This window comes from Biomphalaria glabrata, chromosome 3 (assembly GCF_947242115.1).
Source record: "Biomphalaria glabrata chromosome 3, xgBioGlab47.1, whole genome shotgun sequence".
NCBI classification, from domain to species: domain Eukaryota; kingdom Metazoa; phylum Mollusca; class Gastropoda; family Planorbidae; genus Biomphalaria; species Biomphalaria glabrata.
Window position 1 is genome coordinate 7,940,378 of NC_074713.1, and position 24,398 is coordinate 7,964,775.

General features: G+C 32.2%; 2 protein-coding genes across 4 annotated transcripts; both read right to left on the reverse strand.

Moving 5' to 3' along the window:
- Positions 1-249: 249 nt before the first annotated feature.
- LOC106055944 (ankyrin repeat and SOCS box protein 3-like) lies at positions 250-23,053 on the reverse strand. The gene is made up of 9 exons (XM_056023167.1): positions 22,885-23,053; positions 10,973-11,119; positions 10,296-10,394; positions 10,052-10,204; positions 8,472-8,614; positions 8,248-8,362; positions 7,648-7,828; positions 5,154-5,932; positions 250-3,463 (listed from the first exon to the last, which is right to left on the reverse strand). The coding sequence occupies exons 2-9, from the start codon at positions 11,070-11,072 to the stop codon at positions 3,291-3,293; spliced, it is 1,743 nt and encodes a 580-aa protein (XP_055879142.1). The 5' UTR covers positions 11,073-11,119; positions 22,885-23,053; the 3' UTR covers positions 250-3,290.
- On the reverse strand, positions 16,424-21,885 carry LOC129925036 (uncharacterized). 3 transcript variants are annotated; one of them, XM_056023164.1, is made up of 5 exons: positions 21,339-21,885; positions 17,189-19,649; positions 16,996-17,060; positions 16,750-16,831; positions 16,424-16,639 (listed from the first exon to the last, which is right to left on the reverse strand). In XM_056023164.1, exons 2-5 carry the CDS (start codon positions 19,638-19,640, stop codon positions 16,443-16,445), a joined length of 2,796 nt encoding a protein of 931 aa, XP_055879139.1. In that variant the 5' UTR covers positions 19,641-19,649; positions 21,339-21,885; the 3' UTR covers positions 16,424-16,442. The 3 variants fall into 3 exon arrangements, with proteins under 3 accessions (XP_055879139.1, XP_055879141.1, XP_055879140.1); XM_056023166.1 differs by having other exon boundaries at positions 20,499-21,885; XM_056023165.1 differs by having other exon boundaries at positions 17,189-21,885.
- Positions 23,054-24,398: the final 1,345 nt, after the last annotated feature.

The window sequence follows — 24,398 nt, forward strand, 5'->3', positions numbered from 1 at the left end:
ACAAAGGCATTGAATTCTTCAGTTTCACTCTTTATTGCTCATGTAGGCACATTCTTAATGTTGCATTCAGTATAGATTTTTAAAATAGCTGAAAATTTAAATCTATTTTAGTTACAAAAATGATCACGAGAAACATTATTTTATTTGATAATAGGCCACAGAAACTGATGAACATTACATCATCTGCCCTATAGACTGAAAGAGGAACTTTACCTTTACTTTAATAGGGTTTCTGGTGATTCCATTCTATTTGTTTTTACACTCAAGATTAGCAACAGGAACATCTTGCTTAACTGAAGATTATGTTAATTTCTTTCATACCTCTACAAAAGATGTATATAAATAACTCTTGACAGCAGAAATCAATATCTGCACTATTCAGGAGCCAACAAAACCTGTTGATTGTGACTATTTTTCTATTTAAAAAAACAACAACTTTGTCATACCAAATAAATACTGAAAGTTATGAAAGGGATTTAGATCTAAGTTTGTATGCTATAAGAAGCTGCACACGTAACTTTGTGGTAAAATGGTGCAGGGTAGTGCAAATGTTTGCATAAAAGTTATGACATTAGAGGAAAATGACATAGAAGAGCCACCAATAAGATTGCTGATAATGTGGATTTTAATCTTATTGTTATAACATTTCTAATTTAAAATCCACTAGAGGTCTTATTTGTTTTGGTACATGTGGTAGTGTAAGATAAAGTTAAAACTATGCATCACATCTTGGATCTAATAACCCATCATCACACTAAGAATGTGTAGGGGAATATGACAAAGTACTAAGACCTTGTACAATACTACACAAAAGTGTACAACGACAAACTTGTCAAGTTTCAACAGACAGATCCAAGTTTGGCTGCTTGTTGCTTTTATTATTATAGCTTTTATATAGCGCTACTTTCATGCTTATAGCATGCTCAGAGCGCTTTTGGTCCAATCTCATTTGTGGACCAGTGGGGGGAGGGGGTATCTAGGAGTTGGTTTTCCGTGCTGCCTTTAGGCGCTAAGCAAACACAACTCTGCCTGAGTCAGGTGTCAAACCTAAAAAAGTAGCTAAGCCAAGTTCAAGCGCACTTGGCCTCTCGACCACGCTTTAGCAACTATTTCATGCTCGTATACTGCACTTTCCTCTCATTCCATTGATAGATGATTATTGTGTCACTGTAATTGTTTCAGGATCATGTCTGGATTATCTAAACCTGATTTTTAAATGTTCTAGTTGTAATTAAAATTTGTAATAAAACAACTAATTAAATATCAAAAAAAAGCTTTCTAATAAGAAGTTTTCTATCTTGAAAATTATCAGTTACAACAATTTAAAAAGAAAATCAAAACATTTTTTAAAAAAATGACAGTCAAGTTCTATTTACAAAACAATTGAAAGGAGATTCTAATGTCTCAGAAATGTAAAAAATGAAATCAGAAAACATTCAAGTTCATTATAAGCCATTATAAGGATGTAGCCTAAAAACAAACAAGAAAAAGAAATGAATAAATTTTCATATTGCCCAAAAACACAATTTTAGAATACACTTACAGCACTAGCAATTAAAATCATTTGCTAAAAAGTTGACATTCTGTCAATAAAATTGATTAGCTAATTCATTTTGTACCCTATCATACTTATGATACCTGGACCATACTTGACATGATGATTATATTTAGACCATTGATCAAACAATATATAAAAAATATAAAATTTCAACAAATCATTCAATGTGATTAATCAGTACTTAGCTAAGGAAATCATAATATCATTTTAAAACATTCAATTATTTATTAACATAATAATCCAGATTTTTGCCTAGAGCAGGACACAGCTGGATGAGGCGACACATTTTTAGGAAGATAAAAAAACGGAAGCAGCAACGTGTCATTGTGGAGTGGCACCATAGAATTAAGAATATATAATTTAAAAAAAAAATAACTATCTATCTAAAAACAATCCCAACACACAAGAAGTTTGCACTGTTGATCTATCAAGTGATTGCAAAGTTGAACTGAGCCCAATATTACTATTGAATTTAAAATGCAGGCAGGTACCTGACATTAGTTGGGGAAAAGTAAAGATGGTTGGTCATTGTGCTGGCCAAATGACACCATCGTTAGCCATGGACCACAGAAACAGATAACCTTTACATCATCTGCCCTATAGATGGCAAGATCTGAAATGGGAACTTTAAGAGATTAATTAATTAATTTTCATCTTACTATTAGAGTAAAAACTAATTTCTGTATGTAGAGCATGAGCAAAAATAGAATAATATCAAACAGAAATCTTATTCCATATCATTCAGATTATTTGCTATCACAAAAATTATCAGTTATAGTTAAAGTTGGGAAAAAAAAAAAGGGGGGGGTGGGGGGTCTTTGGTTGTACTTGTCAGACATACATACAAAATATATGTCATTTAAACAACAGAAATAAAAATCAAATGTATCTAGATGAAAAGTAAGGTCATAGATCTATTTCTAAAATAACCATTCTTTACCAAGCCCTCATACCAAACCTAACTCTTTAACACTAATCACATAAACTAAACTCAATCCAATATAATTCTAGTTCTCAACTGGAGCCTAACACTATCCCTAAATTATTACTAGCAATGAAACTAAAACCAAACACCAATATTTAAATTGAACAGATTCTAAGGAAAATTTTGAATGCAAATTGTAATGCTGTTGTCCTGGTCTTACTTGAAAAAAAAAAAAAAAAAAAAAAAGCACTTTCTCTATTTAGCAGTCTAGTGTTTTTGTAAAAAAAGTAGTCTTCAGAGTACTCAATTGTTGGATTCAAACATACTGCATAGAACTGAGAGGTTGCTGTACTGCTCTGAATGGTTTTTAAAATTGGTACATCTTTTTGATGAACCAAGTTGAAAATTTTACTATTGACAACTTAAACTTCAACAGTTTATGGTTAAATAAAGGTCAGTATAAACCTTTTTTTTTTAAAAATAGCCTAATTTGATGTGTATAAAAAACTAAAACAATTGAAAAGCAAGTAGTGCAGAGATATTGGTTTACCATTTTAAGCAAGCAATGCTCAGAAAGTTTTACTATATTAATGAAGTCATTTCAAAGAAGATACAAAAATGTACTTGTAAAAGTTGGACTGGAATGATTGATTCTATTATTCTTTAAATTTCCTTTAAATCTTTTAAATTAAAACAGTTTGATGTTGTCTGCCAGTGCAGGAGCATCATCAAAAAAAAAAAAAGACAAATTTACATACATGAAGTAAATGTAGGTCAATAATGTTCCTCTAGGCCAACAATAATAAATTAAAGAATCCTATCTTGAAGGGGGAGCTCCAGCTCTTCCATGAACATCAGATAGTCATGTAACATGGAGGGTATTCGAAGGTTTTCCACTGAAGAACGACTGTATTTATTTTCCTTACCCAAGTTGAGAACAATAATTCTTCGACAACGATGAGACAGCAAGTTTGTTTTTTCTGTGGAAAAAATTAGTAAATAAATACACATTTTAACCATTTAAGTAGATTTTAGTAAAATTAAAAAAAAAAAAAAAAAAAACAAGTGAAACTGCTTGTCTATTAGTTACAAAGTAAGACAAATGTGTAAGCATATATATATATAGAGAGAGAGAGATCTAGATCCAAATGCTTTTTTTTTTTACAAATTTCATTTTAATCAACATTAAGTAATTTTTTATTACAGATGCATCCCTTCTTTTCCACTTAAATTTTATTCCTCCTCCTCCCCCCCTCCCCCGACACACACACCTGCTATATCCAAATTTAATTCTACTTTTTTTATACTTTTCAGTCTAATCCTGGCCACTGATCATTGTTAAAATTGTTTAACATAAATGTTTTCTACTGAATTGTATCTAAGTTCTTTTTTTTTTTTTTTTGTAATGCGTAACCTAAGTTACATTATAAGTATAACATTATTCTCTACCAACAAGACTAAAGGAGCATATTTTGGGCTAAAAGTTTACTGCAATATTTATACCAAAAGGTTAAAACCATTTTAAAACAGTACAAATTACTTAATTATATAATATATAGAATGATAGTTGAATGATAAGGTGTAGAAAGCTACATATGTCCTCTCAAATATTGATATTAGTACTGGTTTAAATTAAAACACACAGTCTCATCTGTTGCTAAAAGGGTTTTGAAAAAGTCAAGTTGTGTGTAGTTTCAGATATTTGAAAAATAATTAGTTGGTCCCTTGATGTTTGATCTTAATAAGTTTCAATTTATTTCATAAGATGTTTGCAACATTGTACATCTACAATAACTTTGTGATGAATTTAATTACCTATTTACTAAATAGGAAATGGTTAAGATAAGATTAGAGGTTGTATGAAAAAAGATCAATAAAGGATGGAAAGGCTTTGTAAAGCTGTAAATTCAATTTACATAAGTTACTACAATAAACAATGGTCCTACTCCATCTCCTTGCCACCCTGTGTGCAGAACAGTAAGTCATCACATGATTCAACTATTTTTTTTAACAAGTCACTCCCAAGAACATGAGAAGCAGCAGGATGATTAAAAGATTTAGAAAACCAAAAGACAAATCTTGTGAAAATCAAGATTTTCTCTTTTGAAAGGATGTATAATTTATATAGCAGATGTGAGCTTTAACATGGACTGACTTAGTACTGGTATGAAAAAAATATTGTCAACATGAAAAATAGATGCTTAATTTAAAGCCCAAAACGTGTTAACAAGAGAAGCTGAAAAATCAACATTCAACAGTGCATTCATTAAATATGTGAAAGGGAATTTGAAATTTATGCCTATTTTTATCGTGTACTGGGTTTTATTGTAAAAGATCAGAAAAATCATCTGCACAAAGATAGTAAATTACTAAATTAAAAATTATTTTTTTCATGGATTTCCATTTGAGTTCATTTCCAGTAGTTTAGTTTTTACTTAATATTAGCAGCTAAATGTAATTTTTTTTATTCGAAAAGATACATTTTAAAGTCGTTTATTTTGAAAGAAATGGATTCTTTTCTAATTTATAGGGAGTTAAAAGGTCAGTAAATAAAAAAAAATCTTGCCATAAAGAAATACTTAAAATGTATATGCCTATTTTGCAAGGACATATTGTGAAATTAAGTAGATAATAATGACCTTCAGAATAAAGAATGTAGCATGTACTTACCAGCTATGTTTTGTAACACCTTCCTTTGGTTCTGTTCAAACTGTGCAAGAATATGACGAGGTAAACTGGCATGATCACTAATACACATCAGCAGTGCAAGGACTGGGACTAAGTTCTCCTTGCGGTGAAACATGTAAAACATTAATCCAAATAAGTTTGTGATTGCCGGACTGCCGCAGTTCTCTCCATTCATGGGATCACAGAGGTCAAACAAGGAATGAGACTCTCCACCCGCTAAGAAAAGCTGCCAGATGTAAAAAATCTGAAAATTGGGCTGTTTAGAGTTCCTCACAAAGGCAGACAGATCACGTTCAAGTTCCAAATCTTTTTGGAAGGCCAGAAGCATGGCCACATTTCCTGTCACATTGGTATGATACACATTCGGGGATGCCCCATGGCGGAGGAGCAGCTGAAAAAATAAATCTCGTTTTGTCCACAAAGCTACCAGCAGTGGCGCAAGTTCATCATCAGTATTAGTTATATTAGGGCTGACCCCATTCTGAAGTAGATACTCTGCACCAGCCAAGGGCCAGTCTGATTCTATCAAACAAAGTAGAGAACAGGTTCTAGCTGGCACTAGTGCACTGGCCAGGTGACCTAGTTCTAGCCTGAGATAGGATGGGATGTTGGACGTCCGATTAATGGTCAAGTGACCATGTAACAGTCTGAGTATTGTTGTATCCTGATGTTTAAGAGCCCGGACAAGAGGGTGCATGGAGTCAAAATCTCCTGTTTCAAACACAGTCATATCTGTGTAGGGAAGTAACAACTCTACACAACTGAGGAGACAGAGAATACACGTTTAGATCAGTAACACTTTATATTGTATAAGGTAATGTTAACTACAAATGCATACAAATATACAACTTGTTTAGTCACAATGAGTTTGGTTTAGTCATTCCCAAAGTGGTCTATATAGACCCTCAGGGGTCTATGACAAAATCCAGGGGGGTGTATGTAAGTGAAAAAATGAATTGGGGGGTCTATGGAAAATAAACAAGGGGTTTAATGATAGTGGATTGCATTTAAGCAGGTTGTGATTTTAATTTTGTTTTCCCATTAATAGAATTACACAAATATATATATATGATTAGCACTTTATGTGGATGAGTAATCTTGCCTCGTAATGAAATATCATAACTGGCATATGATCTTTTTATAATGGATAGAGAAATCCATGAAAAGCTGCTCTTTGTGAAAGCTTTGACAAATCAGTTTAAAAAAAAATGATGAATTCACAAAGCAGGGATCTACAGGAAACCAGAAGACATAGCAAGGGTCTAAAAGACAAAGAAAAGTTTGGGAACCACTGTTTAAAAATGTAACTGAAAACTTTGCACATGTAGGTAATTTTTACATTTAAAAAATATCTAACCCCTAACCCTTTTTATTTTCCTTCAAAGACAACATAGCTTTAAAGGGTTAATGCTACAGATCTATGTCTATGGTAAGGGTTACTTTGGCACCTAGAAGAGGGCAAAGCTTTACAAAGGAGAGCACAATGGTAAAAAAACTAGATAAAGAAATCTTTAAAAACTAACCACTGATGAAGCGTGTCAGGAAATCAAAGGCTGTAAACAATACAGTACTAAACTCTCTTTCTGGTGAGTCTATTTCCTTTTGGCCCACTGGGCATTGATCAGAAGAAAAAAAATGCTCTTTCAACTTTAGCATTATGCCCAGATATAAAAATCAAAAGCATCTTCAGATGTCATCAGTAACTGGTTTCTCTTGAGAAGCTTAGAAAAATGAACACATTTTCAAGAGGGAGGTTGTCCGAAAATATATCTTTCTGCTGTCTATGACTGAGTTTGTGTTTTTAATCTTAAAGAATTTGAACTTGACGGATAACATCCTTTAAAAAAAGCCAGACATTTTTCTCACTTTAGACCAATGCCTGCCACAACCCTAAAAAGGAGGTTACATCCTCCAAATGCTGGATGTATGATAAACTCTATCATTAATTTTATGCATATGTCTGCAGTATTGTAATTTGTTATTTGGCACATCACCACTTCTCACAACATTCATGTATGTATATATATATTTCTGATATCATTACAGATACTTAAAACCAAAATTAAACAGCATCATCCTTTTGTGATAAACACACCAAATAATAAATATAGTGCTAAACATTTAACACCATTGTCAGGAATGAGTTGTATTCATTTCACTTGCTTAATTCACAGGAAGGAGGGGGGGTGTTAGGAAGACATTATTAAGAAAGGAGTTAAAAACGGGAATAAGTAAGTAATGTTTGGTTTGATAAAAGAAGTATTATTAAAGACTTTTTTATTTTTTTTATTTTTGGTTTTAATCAATATAAATAATAAAGAAAGATAGAAAGGAAAAAAAAAAAGTCAAATAGCATTATAGCCTTGAGTTTGATTCAAATTCATTTTGAAGTGAGACAAGTGTTTAACTATTAGAACAAAACTTAATTGACAGTCTACTGATGCTATAACAAAATACAAACAACAACATAATTTACCGATAGTGACCGTTAAGCACTGCATACTGAAGAGCCACTGCGTTCTCTCCATCAGCAGGGATATTCGCATCAGCACCATAATGAAGGAGGATGGCAACAATGGCTGCATACCCTTCCTGGGCTGCTATCAGCAAGGGTGTAGCATTGTCTGAGGCAGCAGCATTGACAATGTGCATGACGCCTGAGGTGAAAGGAAAAACTGTAAGTAACTTACAATTGTTTAATTAAGGAAAACAAAGATGAAATGCCCTAGTGAACTCCACATGCCCATCCAGGAACAAAGATGAAATGCCCTAGTGAACCCACACATGTCCCTCCTTTTCTTTTAGTTGTGCCCCATTTTTCAGTACAAGGACGAAAGGAAATTGCTCCCTAATGAGTGCATACAAATGAAATACTTCACTAAAAAGAAACATGATCTCTACCTATTCAAAAATTATTCAGATTAGCTTGCCATTCTTAGTAAAAAGATTTCTGCTATATTTTCATACACCTTTAACCTATGTTATGTTTGCTAACAGAACTATATAGATTAAATTATCAATAATTATTATTGTTGTATTACAAAAGTTTTCTTATCAAGGCTTTAAATTCACTAACCTCTATCTTTAGCAAATTTTATTAGAAGTTTCACACAGTCTGTGTGACCTTTATGTGCTGCTAAAAATAAGGGAGACAAATTATGATCAGCATAGACATCTAGCTCTGCTCCATGCTGAAAAAAAAACATCAAAAAGCCAAATTGTAATATGCGTAAATACTAATGTTTAAGTAAAAAGCTTGAGTCTTTGTAAAGAGTGATTCTCTAGAAAAAAAAATGTTACCTGAAGTAAAAGGCTGACAAAATGAGCCAGTCCTTTCTCTGCTGCTAAATGTAATGGGGAGTAACGAGTATAGACTCTTGCATTGACATCTGCTTCTTTTTTAATTAGTGTGCGGAAACATGGAAAGCTTCCAGAATTGATAGCTAAAAAAAAGTTTTGAATTATGACCGATTTAGAGTACATTGCTTGAGACCTCAAAATTATGAAGTAGATGACTTTGAAAAGTCACAATCTTAAAAACAATTATTATTAACATGTAAATAATATTTTCATAAACATAAAAAAATGTTTTTACATACAGGAACATTTCTATGAAGGAGAAAAAGTGATTATTATGACCAGTTGAGATGATTATTTCAATCATATACATGTGTAGGAGGCGCAGTGCTAAGCGGTAAAGCGATTGGCTGCTGAACCGGGGTACAGGGTTCGAATCCTGATGAAGACTGATTTCTTATTTCGTGTTCTTTGGGCGCCTCTGAGTCCACCCAGCTATAATGGGTACCTGACATTAGTTGGGGAAAAGTAAAGGCGGTTGGTTGTTGTGTTGTCCACATGACACACTCATTAACTGTAGGTCAAAGAAACAGATGACCTTTCCATCTGTCCTATAGACCACAAGGTCTGAAAGGGAAACTTTACATTAATATGCATCTGTCACCCAGTTTGTAATGTAAATGTTAAGATGTTAAGTGCTTCTTACTAACAATGAAGCAATGATCAATCGAAAGTAAACTATCTAAACTTAAACAGCTACTTTATTAGTGTCAAAATAATTTTATTAAGTGGGTGATTTCCTTTGATTTTTTTACAAAAGATTAGCAGGGGGGAGAAATTTATATTTAGAAAAAAGGGAGAGTATCTTCTATGATTGAAATGTATGTATATCCAGGACCAAGAGTTCCATTCCCCTGTGTACACTTAAAATCACCTGTTAAACAGTAATGATAACTTAAAGGACTATTGTAGCTGAAAACAAAGTTTTAATTCAAAATAATTGTGTACCATTTTTATTTATAAAAATATTTCCCATTGTTTGTTGTTTTAAAAAAACATACTGTGAGACAACATTTTTGCTAAAATATTGAACCCTAAAATGTGTACAATTCTATTTTCAAGTACTTCAGTATGTAGGTTTGCACATTGGATATAGGAAAGTGATAATTATATATAAGTACATTTTAATTAGATTGCAATTAAGATGAGTCACAAAACATCTGTAGTAAAAAAAAAAAGATATATAGGCTTAGGGAACTAAAAGAGATGCTCAGACAAGGTTTACTGATGGGCAGTGAATGAGTGGACTTGAAAAGTTTAAAAAAAAAACAACACTGATGACTTTACAAATAGCACTTTATAAATGACAGTCATGAGATTAATAGTAATTTTATTTACTATAATGAATATTTTCTTATTTTTTTATGCAAATGTAAATATTTAGCTCTAACAATTCTATAAACTTTAGACCTAAATAGACACAAAAAGAAAGAGAAAAGATTTTCTAGATTAGCCAGAAATTTTAACTATTCCAACTAACATCTCTAAAACTAACAACAACATATGTAAATCTGTACAGCTACCTTCCCATAAAGGTGTGTATCCCTCATTGGTAGTAAAGTCAATATCAGCTCTTGCATTGATTAAGGTGTTAAGAGCATCATGCTGGCCTTGCCTTGCTGCCAAAATTAAAGGTGTTTCTTTGGCATGCGTTGTCCAATCAGGGTCAACTTCAGCTGTAAAGAAGAAATGAAATCAAAAGAACCGTTTATTTACCTACAAGTGTGGATTATTATATACATCAAATCACATAAACATAAAACGTACGTTGTCTCAATAAGAATTCCAAACAACCAGTGTTCCCATGATATGCTGCTTCATGAAGTGGACTCCATCCTCTGTTGTCAAAAACATCTATTGGTCTCCCTATAACAGATATTAAAATAATTTTTTTTTTTGTTGAAAATTTTTTATGCAAATGATATTCTAGAAATTTAAAATAAAAATAAATAAATATGAATTCTGTAGCCAAAACAACAACAATTTAATGTAATAATATTATAGGATACAATGACATAACTGTAGAGTGATGATTTAGTTGTAGATAGTGATTACTAAATCAAAGTCTTTAAAACCTCATGGGATAGGTATTTTTACAGAACTTTTTAAGATAAACCATTTTAAATATGGATGTCTACTATTGTGGATCTGAAAGCAATTGGTTTTAGTGCTGAACCAATAATATTTTTATAAACATTAAAGATACTTTAAACATTTTTTTTTTTTAGAATCTCAATTTCCTGGCTAGGATGGATGTTTAAGAAGATCCTAGGTACAAATGAAGAAATTCCAAATGGGCCCAACAATGACCTTCTGGCCATAAATAGTCAAAAAAATGGGCAAGCCAGTCATTTGAAATATTTGACAGTGAAATGAATATCCAGAGCAAACTACAAATAAGCATCATTACAAAACAACATGAAATCAACTACAAACTGACTTACCATGCCAGACCATTTCCTGAAGTCCCATAAGATCACCCAACCTGGCTGCAACCCCCACAGTGGCATACTTGTGGGGGTCCTGTTGTAACTCTGACTGCATGTGGTAGTCTCAAACTTCATATAGCATCCACTTAAAGTACAAACACCCTTAAATGGAAATAAATATTGACAGAAATTCAGTATTTTTTAAAACTGGTATAGTTTCATAATATCCACCCCAAGACTTCTCTACTAAGCAAATAAAATAAAAAGATTATAAACACTGCTGAGATACAGCTCCTGAACCAAAGAACAAACAAAACAGACAAAACAATATCAAGGCATTAGTGAGCATTAGAGTAACATTCTAATGATAAAAACTTTGACAACATCAATGAATAGACCAATCTCTCTCAAGGAAATATCAAAGTAAAGCAGAAACAGCAGCATCATAAAATGGGGGAACCACTTTTCCTTTCCAAAATCTGTGAATGGATAAGGGGTACATAGTTGGTGACCCACAAAGAGACAAAATTCTAAGTTTGTTTTGTTGTTCATGTTCCTCACTACAGTTTGGCATGTAACGAGACAAGATCAGAATCTTCTAGTTTTTTTTGTTTGTCCCATTAAGAGCTACAACCTTTGATTGTCATAAAGTTAGCATTGTGTTGTCTTCAGCCGGACTTTAGAAATTGATATAAAGATTAGAATAGTCAGGTCAGAGAGTCAAAAGGAGAATGTCTAGTGTGTATACTGAAGTCTTTTTTGCTAGCATTACATCTAAGTTTTTCAAGTTCAACTGGCAGTTCAATAATAGTCAAAAGTTTGTACACGTTATTTCTTCCACACCCAATCTCAGATCTAGCTGAAATTTTGCACATTTTTTTTCTTTTACCTGACAATAAAAGAATCAATAATAATAAAAAAAAAACAACAGTTAACTACTGGTAATAAATTATTTTGTTTGGTATCTCGAACAAGGGAAAGAAATAGTGGTATAAACTGAATTAGTCCCCTTTATAGAACGTTATTAGAGTCTTAGTAAACACAAACCTGAAAAATAGGTCTAGATTATAGAAACAAATAACTATACAATCTTCCATGTTCATAAGCTCTACACTAAAAGAGTGGTTACCATCTTGGCTTGAGAAGCCTGAGAAGGCTTGAGCCATGAGTTTGAATTCAGGTTGTTTCCCCTTTTAAAATATTTTTATTAATGCTTTTTTTATTGTTAGTCTATATCTATTACAAATTTAGTTACATGACTAATCCAAACTAATTGATATAAATACGCTTAATATAAGCTTTGTGATTTTTTTTTTTATTTTCTTCTTTTGTTTTCTGAAAGCAAATCATTTAATTTGTAAAATTACAAGCAGTATTTTCATAAAAATACACCAATATTACAACTATTCACAGTTTTTTTCATAAAATACACCAATATTACAACTATTCACACAGTTTTTTCATAAAATACACCAATATTACAACTATTCACACAGTTTTTTCATAAAATACACCAATATTACAACTATTCACACAGTTTTTTTCATAAAAATACATCAATATTACATTAATAATATTACATCAATATTAAAACTATTCACTATTCACACAGTTTTTTCATAAAAATACACCAATATTACAACTATTCAATATTCACATAGTTTTTCCATAAAATTACACCAATCGCACACAACACTACCATATTTAAATGAACTTTTTGAACAAAATATGTAAGAAAAAAATCGAAAAAATCTTTGAAGACAACAGCCACCCGCTCCAGCATAACTATGCTAAGTCGTCGCAAAGTGGGCAACTTCTGTCAATCAAGACTAGAACCAAGTGATACAAAAACTTTTTTGTTCCTTACTCTGTCAGACTATATCAATGCCACTCATTGATCAGGATCAAGATGTCTGTGTGTATTCACTCAATGAACTCTTTATGTTGTGTCTGTTCTATTTATGTGAATGTTTGTGTTGTGTTGTCTTTATATGAGAAAAGAGTCCTTGTAATCAGAACAAATTTACATAAGGATCAATGAAGCAGTCTTAGTCTTCTTCTTTGAGGCCTTGAATTAGAGATTGACCCTTTATAAAACCAATAAGATGATCATTCAATAACATCAGTTAGGCCAGGGTCACTTTGAACCATATGTATTCAAAACATACTGTTCATTGAATAGATATCGATATTAACAATGTAATAATAATTATACATCACTGTGCCCTGTGGTATCATGCCCAAGTCAGCCTAACAATACAATAATATTAATATCAACAACACATTTAACACACACGTCTCTTCTTTTGTGTAAGGACAGAGATAAGGTTGTGGTTGTTGATAGCTTGTAGTTCTTAGCTTCTGATATTCATGCTGAAAATTATTGAAACCTGCATATTTACCTGCTTTAATGGGGGCAATTCTGAGTTTGTGTTTTCACACAAACTATCTTTGTAACAAGGACATTGTAAGGCTTGTTATTGTCCAATAAGGGCTGAAGAGTTATCAGATAATCAAATGAGATATTCCCTTTTTACCATTGCCCATCAAAAAATAATCAAGTATTCTAGATCTAGACATTTTAGGGTCTAGATCATAATATAGACCTAATAAATTATAATTTTACACATTATTAAATTATTACACACATATTGAAATATTGATTTAATTATCATATAATATGCAAGATTTAAGACACAGAAAAGAAACTAGAATCTAGTAGACAGGAGTCTGACAGGACTATATCTATACAGGATAGGACAGGACTATACACTATACAGTATACCAACACTATTAATACTATCATGATAATAAATATAGATCTAGTACTATGGTCTAGGGGATGCGGTGGCTGAGTGGGATCTTTGGGAGTCTAATCAGCTCTAATGGGTACCTGTCATTAGTTGAGAAAAGTAAAGGAAGTCAGTCATTGTGTTGACTACATGATACCCTTGTAAACCGAGTGCTATAGAAACAGAAGACATTTACATCATCTGCGATGACCTGCCCCACATTTACAGATTGCAAGGTTTGAATGGAGAACTTTACTTTCTTTACTATGGTCTAGATCTATCTTATCTACACATTACTCAGTACTCTAATTCTAAGTGAAGACTGAAAATGAAGTATTGAACTGTATTTGGTGATGTATTACTTTAGAGTGACTAGACTAGACCTAGAATAATTTCTATAGAAATCTAAAAAATCTATCATCTAGATTCTAGTTCTAGCTAGTGATTACAATGTTCAGACTAGAATCTAGTCCAGTGGCGTAGCTAGGGTGGTGGGAGGAGGGGGGAAGAATTTGAAATCCCCCCCCCAGCCCCAAATGAATGTTTTTTACAATAAAAATTGAATATATAATATTACAAAAAATGCAGGGGCTCCTAAAGAGCTACGCCCCTCATCTAGTCCTAGTCAATTGACAGATTGACTCAATTACAGAACAGTCATCTAATCTAGTAGATAGAGTACTTTATGTTATTCAAACACCTATAGGCCAAAAATTCAAAGTTTGACATTGACAGCGCATTATTTGATAATGGTTTGACATAGAAAAGAAAATGAAGTATCAAAATCTTCTTTAGTTTAAGGAGAATAAGGATGATTACTTTTATTTGTGCCCCAAACCTATATTTGTTATTAAATTTAATGTCAAAGAAGCCATGTGTTTTCATTTAATTCAAACTAATTTTGTCACACATCATTTGATCCCAAATACCAACATTTTTTCAGTCTATATTTTGGCATCAATAAACTCTGATTTTAATTCTATATTGATATTAACTAAATTTTAAGATCGCCAGGCATAGCCCCTCACATGAAATCATTAAAAAGATGTTTTCAAATTATGCATAAATACGAACACAAAATATAAAAATATGAACACACTTATTCTACCAAAATTAGGTCACTGGGATAGTGACTTCTACATCGACTTTTAGAAATTTTATGTTTGCATGATTAGATGTGTGTTGAATGTTTGTCTTTTTTGTTTATTCATTTCTAATACATATGATCTTTTGTAGTATAGTACAGGCCAGGATGGCCATTCTTGCCTAAATAGTTGAATATTCTATATTCTCTATATATAAATCTAGATATATCTAGCAGGTCTAGATCTAGGCATTTAACTTTAACTCCATTCAATGTATCAAGCTCACCCCAAACATTTGCCCATTTATTCTCTATAAAAAACAACAAAAAACAAACGAATACAATATATATTATAACATCATTAACACTGATGTCCGAAACTGGCTGTTTGAAATAAATTTTGGTAAGAAAATCGTAATTTAATACAAACACCCTATTAAATATTTTTTTATAGAATCAAACAACTTGGCTTATGAATCAAATAAATCAGCTCCAAAAACAGAATAAATATTGCCTGGCTCATTAGCATAGACTAAGTCTTAGCCAGTCTTAACCAACCAAAAAATATACTAATATAGTCTTAGTCCTAGGAAGAGGTAAAGTCATCCTGGTAACATAGGAAAAAACAACAACCTGACTTACAAATTTGAAAATCTTTTTTCTTACATAAAGACAGCTAAATGGAAGGAAATTTAGTCAGAATCATTGGAAAATGGACACGCACATAATACAGCATGCTAGTTTCATATTAAATATCAAAATAAAGATGTAACAGTAATGACCACAAAAACAGTAAATTGGATTCATGTAATGTCCGGAATAAATAAACTACTCTAGTTAACTCTAGTCGAGTCTAGTAGAGTTAAATTATTTATGAGTGTTTCTCCAGTACTGGTGCCAAAAAGTGTCACATTATGCTAAAAATTAAAGTTGAAGTTTTTGGTTTCATTTCAACTGTATTCACTTCTTCAACCAGTTCACTTTAAGAATTTATCAATAGAAAATGAATTGCAAGATGTAGATTTTGACAGCAGTGTCTATTCAAGGGGTACCCCCTTTTGCGTCACAGGTGCATCACCGGGACACCACTTGATAATTTAAGAACTACCAATTGATAAATTCATTGTATTTTAGCATAATATAACTGTCTTTATTGTTACTAGTCTTTAGATACTGAAATTTATGCTTTTGTATAAAAAAAGTGGATTTGAGCTCAATTCAAAAATTGGGACACCGTAGCACCTGTGACACTACAAGTTAAAGTTTTTTAAAAAGATATTCTGTGAGAATATAGAAATTATTTTATTTTTGCACTAGAGTGATCCATTAGACTTATTATTAAGTTCACTATTCTAGTCATAAAGTACCCATTTGTAAAAATGCTGCTTCAATTTCACAAAATGTTGCGGGTGCTTCATGGGACACCATTTTTTAAAATAATGTTTAAAAGTTTAAATTTTTGTTTTATCTGTGCACAAGTAAATTGTCATTAATATTTTTAATGATTGACAAATATATATTTTATATGTTTTGTTAGTTTTAACACACAGAAAAAGGTTTAAAAAAAAAAAAGAAAGAAAAAAGGCATAAAACTGTACACAAATTTTATTCAGAAATCAAAACCTTCCACTCTCCACTCTCTCAAACTATTGCCATTTGGTATCAACATCACTTCAGTAACAATCATGTCTGCATACACTAATTGTATGTCCTGCACTTCTGGGTATACAAATATATCTCTTTTATTTCTGTGCCTTTTTAAAAAATTTATTCTGCGCTGATCATCCAGGACTTCTGTCACAACTCCTGTTAGAAAAAATTACCAGCAATGTTGAAAAAGTTAATACTTCAATCTAAAACATACTTTGAACTTGTTTATTGAATGTAAAAGGTACACAGTACAAAAAAAATTATACCTGGATAGAATATTTCCCCATACTTGACAATCACACAGCTATTTACAATGTACTTTTGATTTGTGGAGGACAATGTTTGGGCCTGAAAAAACAACAACATGGGGCTGAAATACTTAAATTCGACTGAAATGAGTCAAAAATTATTTAGCAGGGTATATTATTAAAAAAACAACTTATACAATACAGGTAACATAAGATTCAATGAAAAATGTTAAAATGCTTATACTGTATGTAAAAGCTCTTTACCTTTGAATTTGAGCATATGGGACTGACATCCAAAGAGGATTCAAGATTTGATTGAGATTGCACCACTGAAGAAAAAGAAACAATTACATTTAGAAATCAGTTAAGTAATTTTAAAAAGAATAATATGTTTTCTCGGATAATTGTAAAATGGCTATTTAAAAAATAAATAAATAAATAAAAGTACAGTACTTACCATTCTGTTTCTGAAGTTTGAACATATTCCAAGATCCACATATTTCATCATGCAGGCACTGACTGCCATCTGAATTTCTGCAAGGAAAGCAGAAACAGCTTCTTTTTCTGTAGGCAATATTGTAAGGTGTAATACCTCTCACTGCATGGACTGACCTCGATCCCTGAAGGCTTCGAATCTTTTCGTTGGACCTGTCAGGCCTGTCTCGATTGATTTCTCCTTGTTCCACAAGGAAAAATGTTCTTTTACTTGTAGGCTCTGCCTTTGTCATGTATTCTTTTGCCCAAAGGAATAGCCCCTTTGCATCAGAAATAATGGCCATTCTTCTTTTAATGGCCAATGTAGCATTTTTTTTAACAACACCTATTTCAGCATCGCATGGCCCTTTTCCATGGCGACTACCGAAATAGTGCCTCTCTATGGACACATTTGTATCTTCCTTTGAGAAAGATAAGTCTACAAAATTTAATTTTCCTTTGTACTGTGCTGCACATCCATCACTAAAACTGATAACTTTAGTGAAAGCATGACCACGATTAGCTAACTCATAAATCACTTTCATTTGAAAGTGTTGTGATGCATGGCCATCATGTTTTAGGTCATTTGATAAAAAAACCATGCTTTCTTTGACTATCAAATCTTTGTCTCTGTAGTAGCTCACTACTGGGTGAATAGTGACCTCTGTTCGAGCCCAGTGTGCACCTTGGATTTCATCCTGGTGGTGGCATGTGAAATTTTGACCAAAATCAGAAACTAGCAAAAGCCAGTCACATGGTAAATCTTGTTTCAAATCTGCAAACTGCTGCTGTTGCCAGTTAGCTGTAAAAAGATGAAGGCTGAATTTTTCCAAATCTTTCTGCATTGATGTTACTAGGTCATTGAAAGGGCCTTCTTTATTTACTGGTCGCCACTTTATTACCTTTCGCAGTGTACCATCACTCTGAACATACTCATCTGTCATCTTTGACCAGATGCTCCATTCTGCTAATTCATCCATGCAATTTTTTAAAGGCTCAAAATACTTGTTAATTAAATCCACACCACAGTTGCTACATGATCTTTCAATGCACTGCAGCTTATGAAAACAATTGGCATTAGTTCTTGGGCATAGAGTTAAGTCAAGTGATGAAGCTGGATTTTTTAATGTCAGCTCTCTGTGTCCTTTTTTGATTAGAAACTTATTAATGCCCTCCATATAAAGAAAAATCTTCATACAGAACTCACATAAGCAAGACTGCATCTTATTATGTTGAGTAGCTTTTGTCATAAATGGTTTCAATTTAGCAAACTTTGAGAACGATACCTTTAATGTGGGTGCATGAGTACTCAATTGAGTATATGCCTCCTTCAGCGTTTTCTGCATGAAGCGTTTAGGTTTTCCAGTTCGTGCACTCACAGATGATTGAGATGGATCAGTTCTTGAGACATCCTCTCTGCTGTAAAAGTTGTGAATTGTTTCCAAGGCATTTTGTGTAATGCAATCACTTCGTTTTTTTCTTGCTATGTTTTGTGATTTGCACTTGGACATAAAACTTCTTGAAAAACCAAAATGTTTGAAATGAGTAGCACAACCTCTGAATTTGTTATACTTAGTAAGGATGTTGCAGAGTACTTGTCTGCGAGCATTAGACATCTGACTCCTTTTTTTGCTGGTAGAGTGTAGATAGGTTTTGATGCTTTCATTAATGTTGTTTAGAAAGATGAGCTTTCTTCTCTCAGGTAGACGCAGAAAGCCTATGTCTTGGAGAGCTTTACTTCTTCTTGGGGAGCGTATTTGTGAGAGACCTTCAACAACTGCAGCATATTTCTTAGGTGATCTAGGTAATTTCATCAAAGCCCTTGAAACAGCCATTCTTTTTGCCACTGGAGTCTGGAATCCAGTACCAAGTGATTCGCCAACCTCTGCAGAGTTGACACAAAGGGGACTATTAGCTTGTGGACTATTAGCTTGCTGTTTTCTTTCTTTGCGTTTTCTGTTTATCCAGGCTTTTTCATGTGGGCTTAACTTGGCCCTGTATGCAGCTTTTCTCAACCTCTCTTTTTCTCTTCGCTCTAAAACAGCAGCACGTGTTTCAGGTTTTACTTTTTTTTCATTAAGAGGGAGACCTAGTTCTTTCTTTTTTTGTCTGCATTTTTGTGTTCTTAAATTACTTAAAAGTCGAGCTCTTTCTCTCTTTTCTGGTGTAATATTTTGTCTGTAAAGCACACTTCGTTTTCTATCCTTTTCCTTGAAAGCAGCAAATTTTTCTGGATCAGCTTGTAGTTTTTCCCTGTGTCTTCTATACCTTATAGCACTAGGTGTCAACCCAGAAACATTATTTTGAGTGACATTTTTTAGCGACACAGGCTCTGGTACTAGTACATTTAGAAATGACTCAGGCTCTGATGCTTGTATATTTAGAGAGTCTTTCTTGGCTTGTAAACGCTTTGAAACTCTAACAGATAGCTCCATTACTGAAATCTGTAATTGATAAAAATTTATTAGTATCAAAATAATTAGATCTATTATGTACTAATAGCACTCGTAAACATATAATATATATTGGTGCATTATTTAAATCTAGTCTAGTAATGCCCATAATTGCTTTATAGGGATAGACTCAATGGTGTAGGACTAGTACAGTTAATTCATATTATATAACTTAAGTTACAATCATTCAGTGGTAGACTAAAAGAGCTGAATACAATATTCTGTATAAAAAATACAATGGAAATTAAGTTAAGGTTAAACCAAAATTTTCTAGATACAATCTACATTTCAATATAGGTCTATAAAAAATACTATAATATAGAATTATAGATCTAGATTATTCTAGAGATACTTGTCTATTGAAAGAAAGAATCTATTATTTATTATCTATAATTAGATTCTAAATCTAGTCATTAATGACCTAGTCTAGAGTCACGAGTCTAGATTCATTATAAGATCTAATCTAATTCCCTAATAATCTACTTATTTCCACTATCTAGTCTAGATCTAAAGTCTAAATCTTGATAATGAATTACATAATTAGATCTAGGTTTAGAGTAAATCTAGAATAATCTAGATAATGAATTACATAATTAGATCTAGGTCTAGAGTAAATCTAGAATAATCTAGATAATGAATTACATAATTAGATCTAGGTCTAGTCTAGAGTAAATCTAGATGATGAATTACATAATTAGATCTAGATCTAGGTCTAGTCTAGAGTAAATCTAGATGATGAATTACATAATTAGATCTAGGTCTAGTCTAGAGTAAATCTATATGATGAATTACATAATTAGATCTAGGTCTAGTCTAGAGTAAATCTAGATGATGAATTACATAATTAGGTCTAGATCATTAGGTCTAGATCTAGACTAGATTAAGTTTTAAAGACAAGTGTCCGAGATGCGCCTCAAACGGAAAATCAATTAGATCTAAATATTCTTTACAGTATTAAGTACAAATTTTTAATTATTTAATATTTCTTAAACACTATCGTTTTATTTATTTAATGTAGCTAATATTATCTGATACTGTAAAATCTTTAACAAAATATCACTAAAATCTATTTGGACTTAACAGACGCAAACTAGGACACCATTTGTAAACAAACGAAGTGTTGTCCACTGAAACGCCCCAAACGATGATAAGTAAAATTTCAAAAAAATATATATTGAAATATATCAAAAAATGTTCATTTAAAATTATTAATTATGAAAATATTTTATTACATACATAAAAATCATTTAATCTTGATTGAAACTTTCCATGAATAAAGAAAACTTAATATACCCTGAACTCGTACTAGACGCTACACGTGACGTCATAATTTATGCATGGAAAACACCAACACGGGGTCCCATGGAACGCCTCAATGCCTAACCCAATTTACTTCTCAAAATAAAAAAATGTAGATTATTTTTAATTCTTTCACACGTCTACTATTACATCAACATAATTGTTTAGGAAATATAAACTTTTTGTTTAGTAACAGGCTTTAAAATTGATTAACTTTACGATTTAAGACTAAATTGTATTCAAGACGCTTCACGTGACGTCATGATTGAATGGCTAAATCTAGTAACCTCGTTCTAAAAAAAGCACTTCGATTAGGATATTGCAATCAAACTTATTCGTAATAAGCTTAAATTTCAGTAGAATAATGAAATATCTACGTACCTGATGGGTTGTTGTTCCACAAAAGATCACAAAAAACAGTTTAAATGAGATGTTTGTACAAGATTGCCGGCGATTGATCGTGTCGACGCTTGGGGCGCATCAATGGTTAATTGTGGGACACGCTATTGTTTAAGTACTCCTGTTAATTACTACGCTAGTATTTCCAGCGGAAGCGGCACTTTTTTTGTTCTACACAATACCTGTGATGCTCAAAAGAACTCTCATTCATAAAAAGTAGTGTCGTGGGAAAAATAATCCCATTCTTAACACACGCAGCACAGGCGCTTCATCTGGGACGCCTCGACCTATTTTAAGCTCGTTATGCATGTTTAGAAAGCTTTTAACAAAAAAAATACTTTAAAAGAAATCTTTAATGCTTGTTGTAACAGAAATGCAATGTTGAGCATATTATTTATTTCTTGTTTACAATTCATAGAGGATTGTAATTCCGTATAAAGTGGGACACATCGCGATGCGCCTCAAACGCCTTTTTGTGGCCGTGTTTAATCAATACTTTGATAACCTTGAGAAAAACTAAATAATGACATTGAAACATGAGGATCTTGTTAACATATCCCAACAAAGATGGAAGTTTTATGCCCCTTGGTTTTAGTACGATATTAATTCAATCATACTATGGTGTTCCGTGTTACATCAAAAGCCGCCATTTTGGGTAGTAATTTCACACATTTTTTACAATTTCAATATTTCCCTAGCACCTTATGAGCTCAAAATATCAAAATTTATAGATTAACCATTTCTTAATGCAATGTAATGCAAATTGTCATATTTGAATAACAATCTTATGAAATACAGACTTTTTAGTGAACCAACACCTAGTTGTAACCAGTACTGGAGAAACACTCTTATATCTCTTGACTATTTTAGATAGTTACAATAGACTGAATAGAGCCTAGGGGATCTGCTTTGAATTTGAACTTCATACTCAAGTCCCAACTATTTGAACTAAATTGTCTAAATCGTCTTGCTAAGTGACACTAAGTCTGATAGACTAAGTCTAAGGAAGGAAGAGTTACCTTCTACTAAAATTAAGTAAAAAATGAAGTCCTAAGACCTAGATCTAAGATCTGGTCTACACTAAGTCTAAGTGAGTAAGTCGTCTACTAGATGATAGATCTAATTTTAGACTAGATTCTAGATTAGATCTAATTAAATCTAATTCTAAACTCTATTTAAGTTTAAGTAAGACTAAGACTACTAGATAGATCTAGATTTTAAGACTCATTTTTAGACTAACTACTCTTAGTTAACTCTGACTCTGAGGCCTCTACCTCTAGCTCTACTAGCGGCTAGCCTCTCTACTCTAGAGTCTAGACCTAGTATTACTTAGTAGTTACTTAGTAGTATAATAGTATTAAAGTAATATTAAATTGTCTTAATTGTTACTAGATCTACTTGTAAGACTGAGTGTGAGACTCAGTGAGACTAGTCGTAAGTCAGTAGTGAGTAGTCTATCAAAATCAAAAATCTAAATAAAAAAGTCTAAGAAGTAAAAAAAAGAATCTAGATCTGCACTAACACTTACTTAAATCAACATTAGATCTATGTCTAGAAACCTAGTTAAAATTCAAACACAAGGTAATTCTAGATTTAGATAATCTAGATCTAGAAATCTAGATCAATGCTTTGATAAAGTTTACAGTGAAATATTTGTCTGTCTTCTCACGTTCATTTCAGTGATCAGCACTTACTGACACCGGAAGTTTGTATAAGGAATGAAAAACGGTGAATTATAAGTATTTTGGCACTGTAACAATTGACCTACGGTACTAAGATAGTCCAAAAAAAGTGACCGGAGCAGACCCATGTTTAGTTGCTAGATGGATGGAATAGCTGAATATAATAATTATAATAATAATAGGCCTAATATATATAATCTAACACATTGCATAAGTATAGCCAGTGCTTTTTAAAAAAAAAAAAAAAAAAAAATAGGTGCCGGTACTCAGTGATGGATTGCCTAACTTTTAAATACTAATAAATTAGTAATAAACGTTAAAATACGAGAAATAAAACACGTAATACCATTTCCCCACATTAAAAAAGTGCCGGTGCGTACCATATAAAAAAAAAAGCACTGAGTATAGCTATTTATCATTGCTAATAACCACTTTTGTAACAAGCCAATGTATTAATTACTCATTACTTAGATTGACTTATAGGCCCTATATAAATTTAGGGGGATTCGAGAATTAAGAAATATTGGTCAAAAATATTATGCAGAACTATTTCTAGAACTGGATTTAATTCAACCATATTATTAGTAAGGAAAGAAGTCGACTAGATCTATATAAGTGGCAAAGCAATTTCTAAGCAGGGTGCAGCGTGCAAGGTTACCCAAGAACTCGACTATAAAATGGGCATATACATTGTTTTTTCTTTTAATAATTAGACTTTAAGTGTTTGTCTTGAAATCAATGCTGCCAATTTTCTCCATTCACAGATCCTGCTTGTTTTGTGTTTTTTTTAAATAGATCTAGGCCTACCTATAGCATGTTGACTTAAATTATATTGTGAGTCATAAACAGCTCATCTTTGACAAATACTTGTCTTTGTAATGCTCATGTTGAATGATTCGAATCACTTGAATTTGTGCAAATGAATCAATTATGAATCCTCACCTATACATGTATTACTGTACCATTTATTAATACCTGTACGATCAATAGGCCTTGATATATGGATAACTATAGCATTATCCACCGGCTACGCAAGCCGGACATCCACCCCAGCCACCAAGCGATTCCCTGCATTCTAAGATGCAGATAGATCCATGCATATAATGCATAATGCAATATATAAGGCAGAATAAGTAGCACTGATTACTTCAACAGCATCTAGATTTTAACTATAAAATAGGGTATACGTACTATAGATATTTTAAAAAAATATTGCGATTGATGCAGTATTTGAACTGTGTATATATATTATATATGAGCTGACTTTATATTATTAAAGTAATTTAAATAAGCTTTTTTTTTATCAGCATAGACTTCATAGAGCAATCTAGATCTAGTCTGCTATATATATAGCCTATCT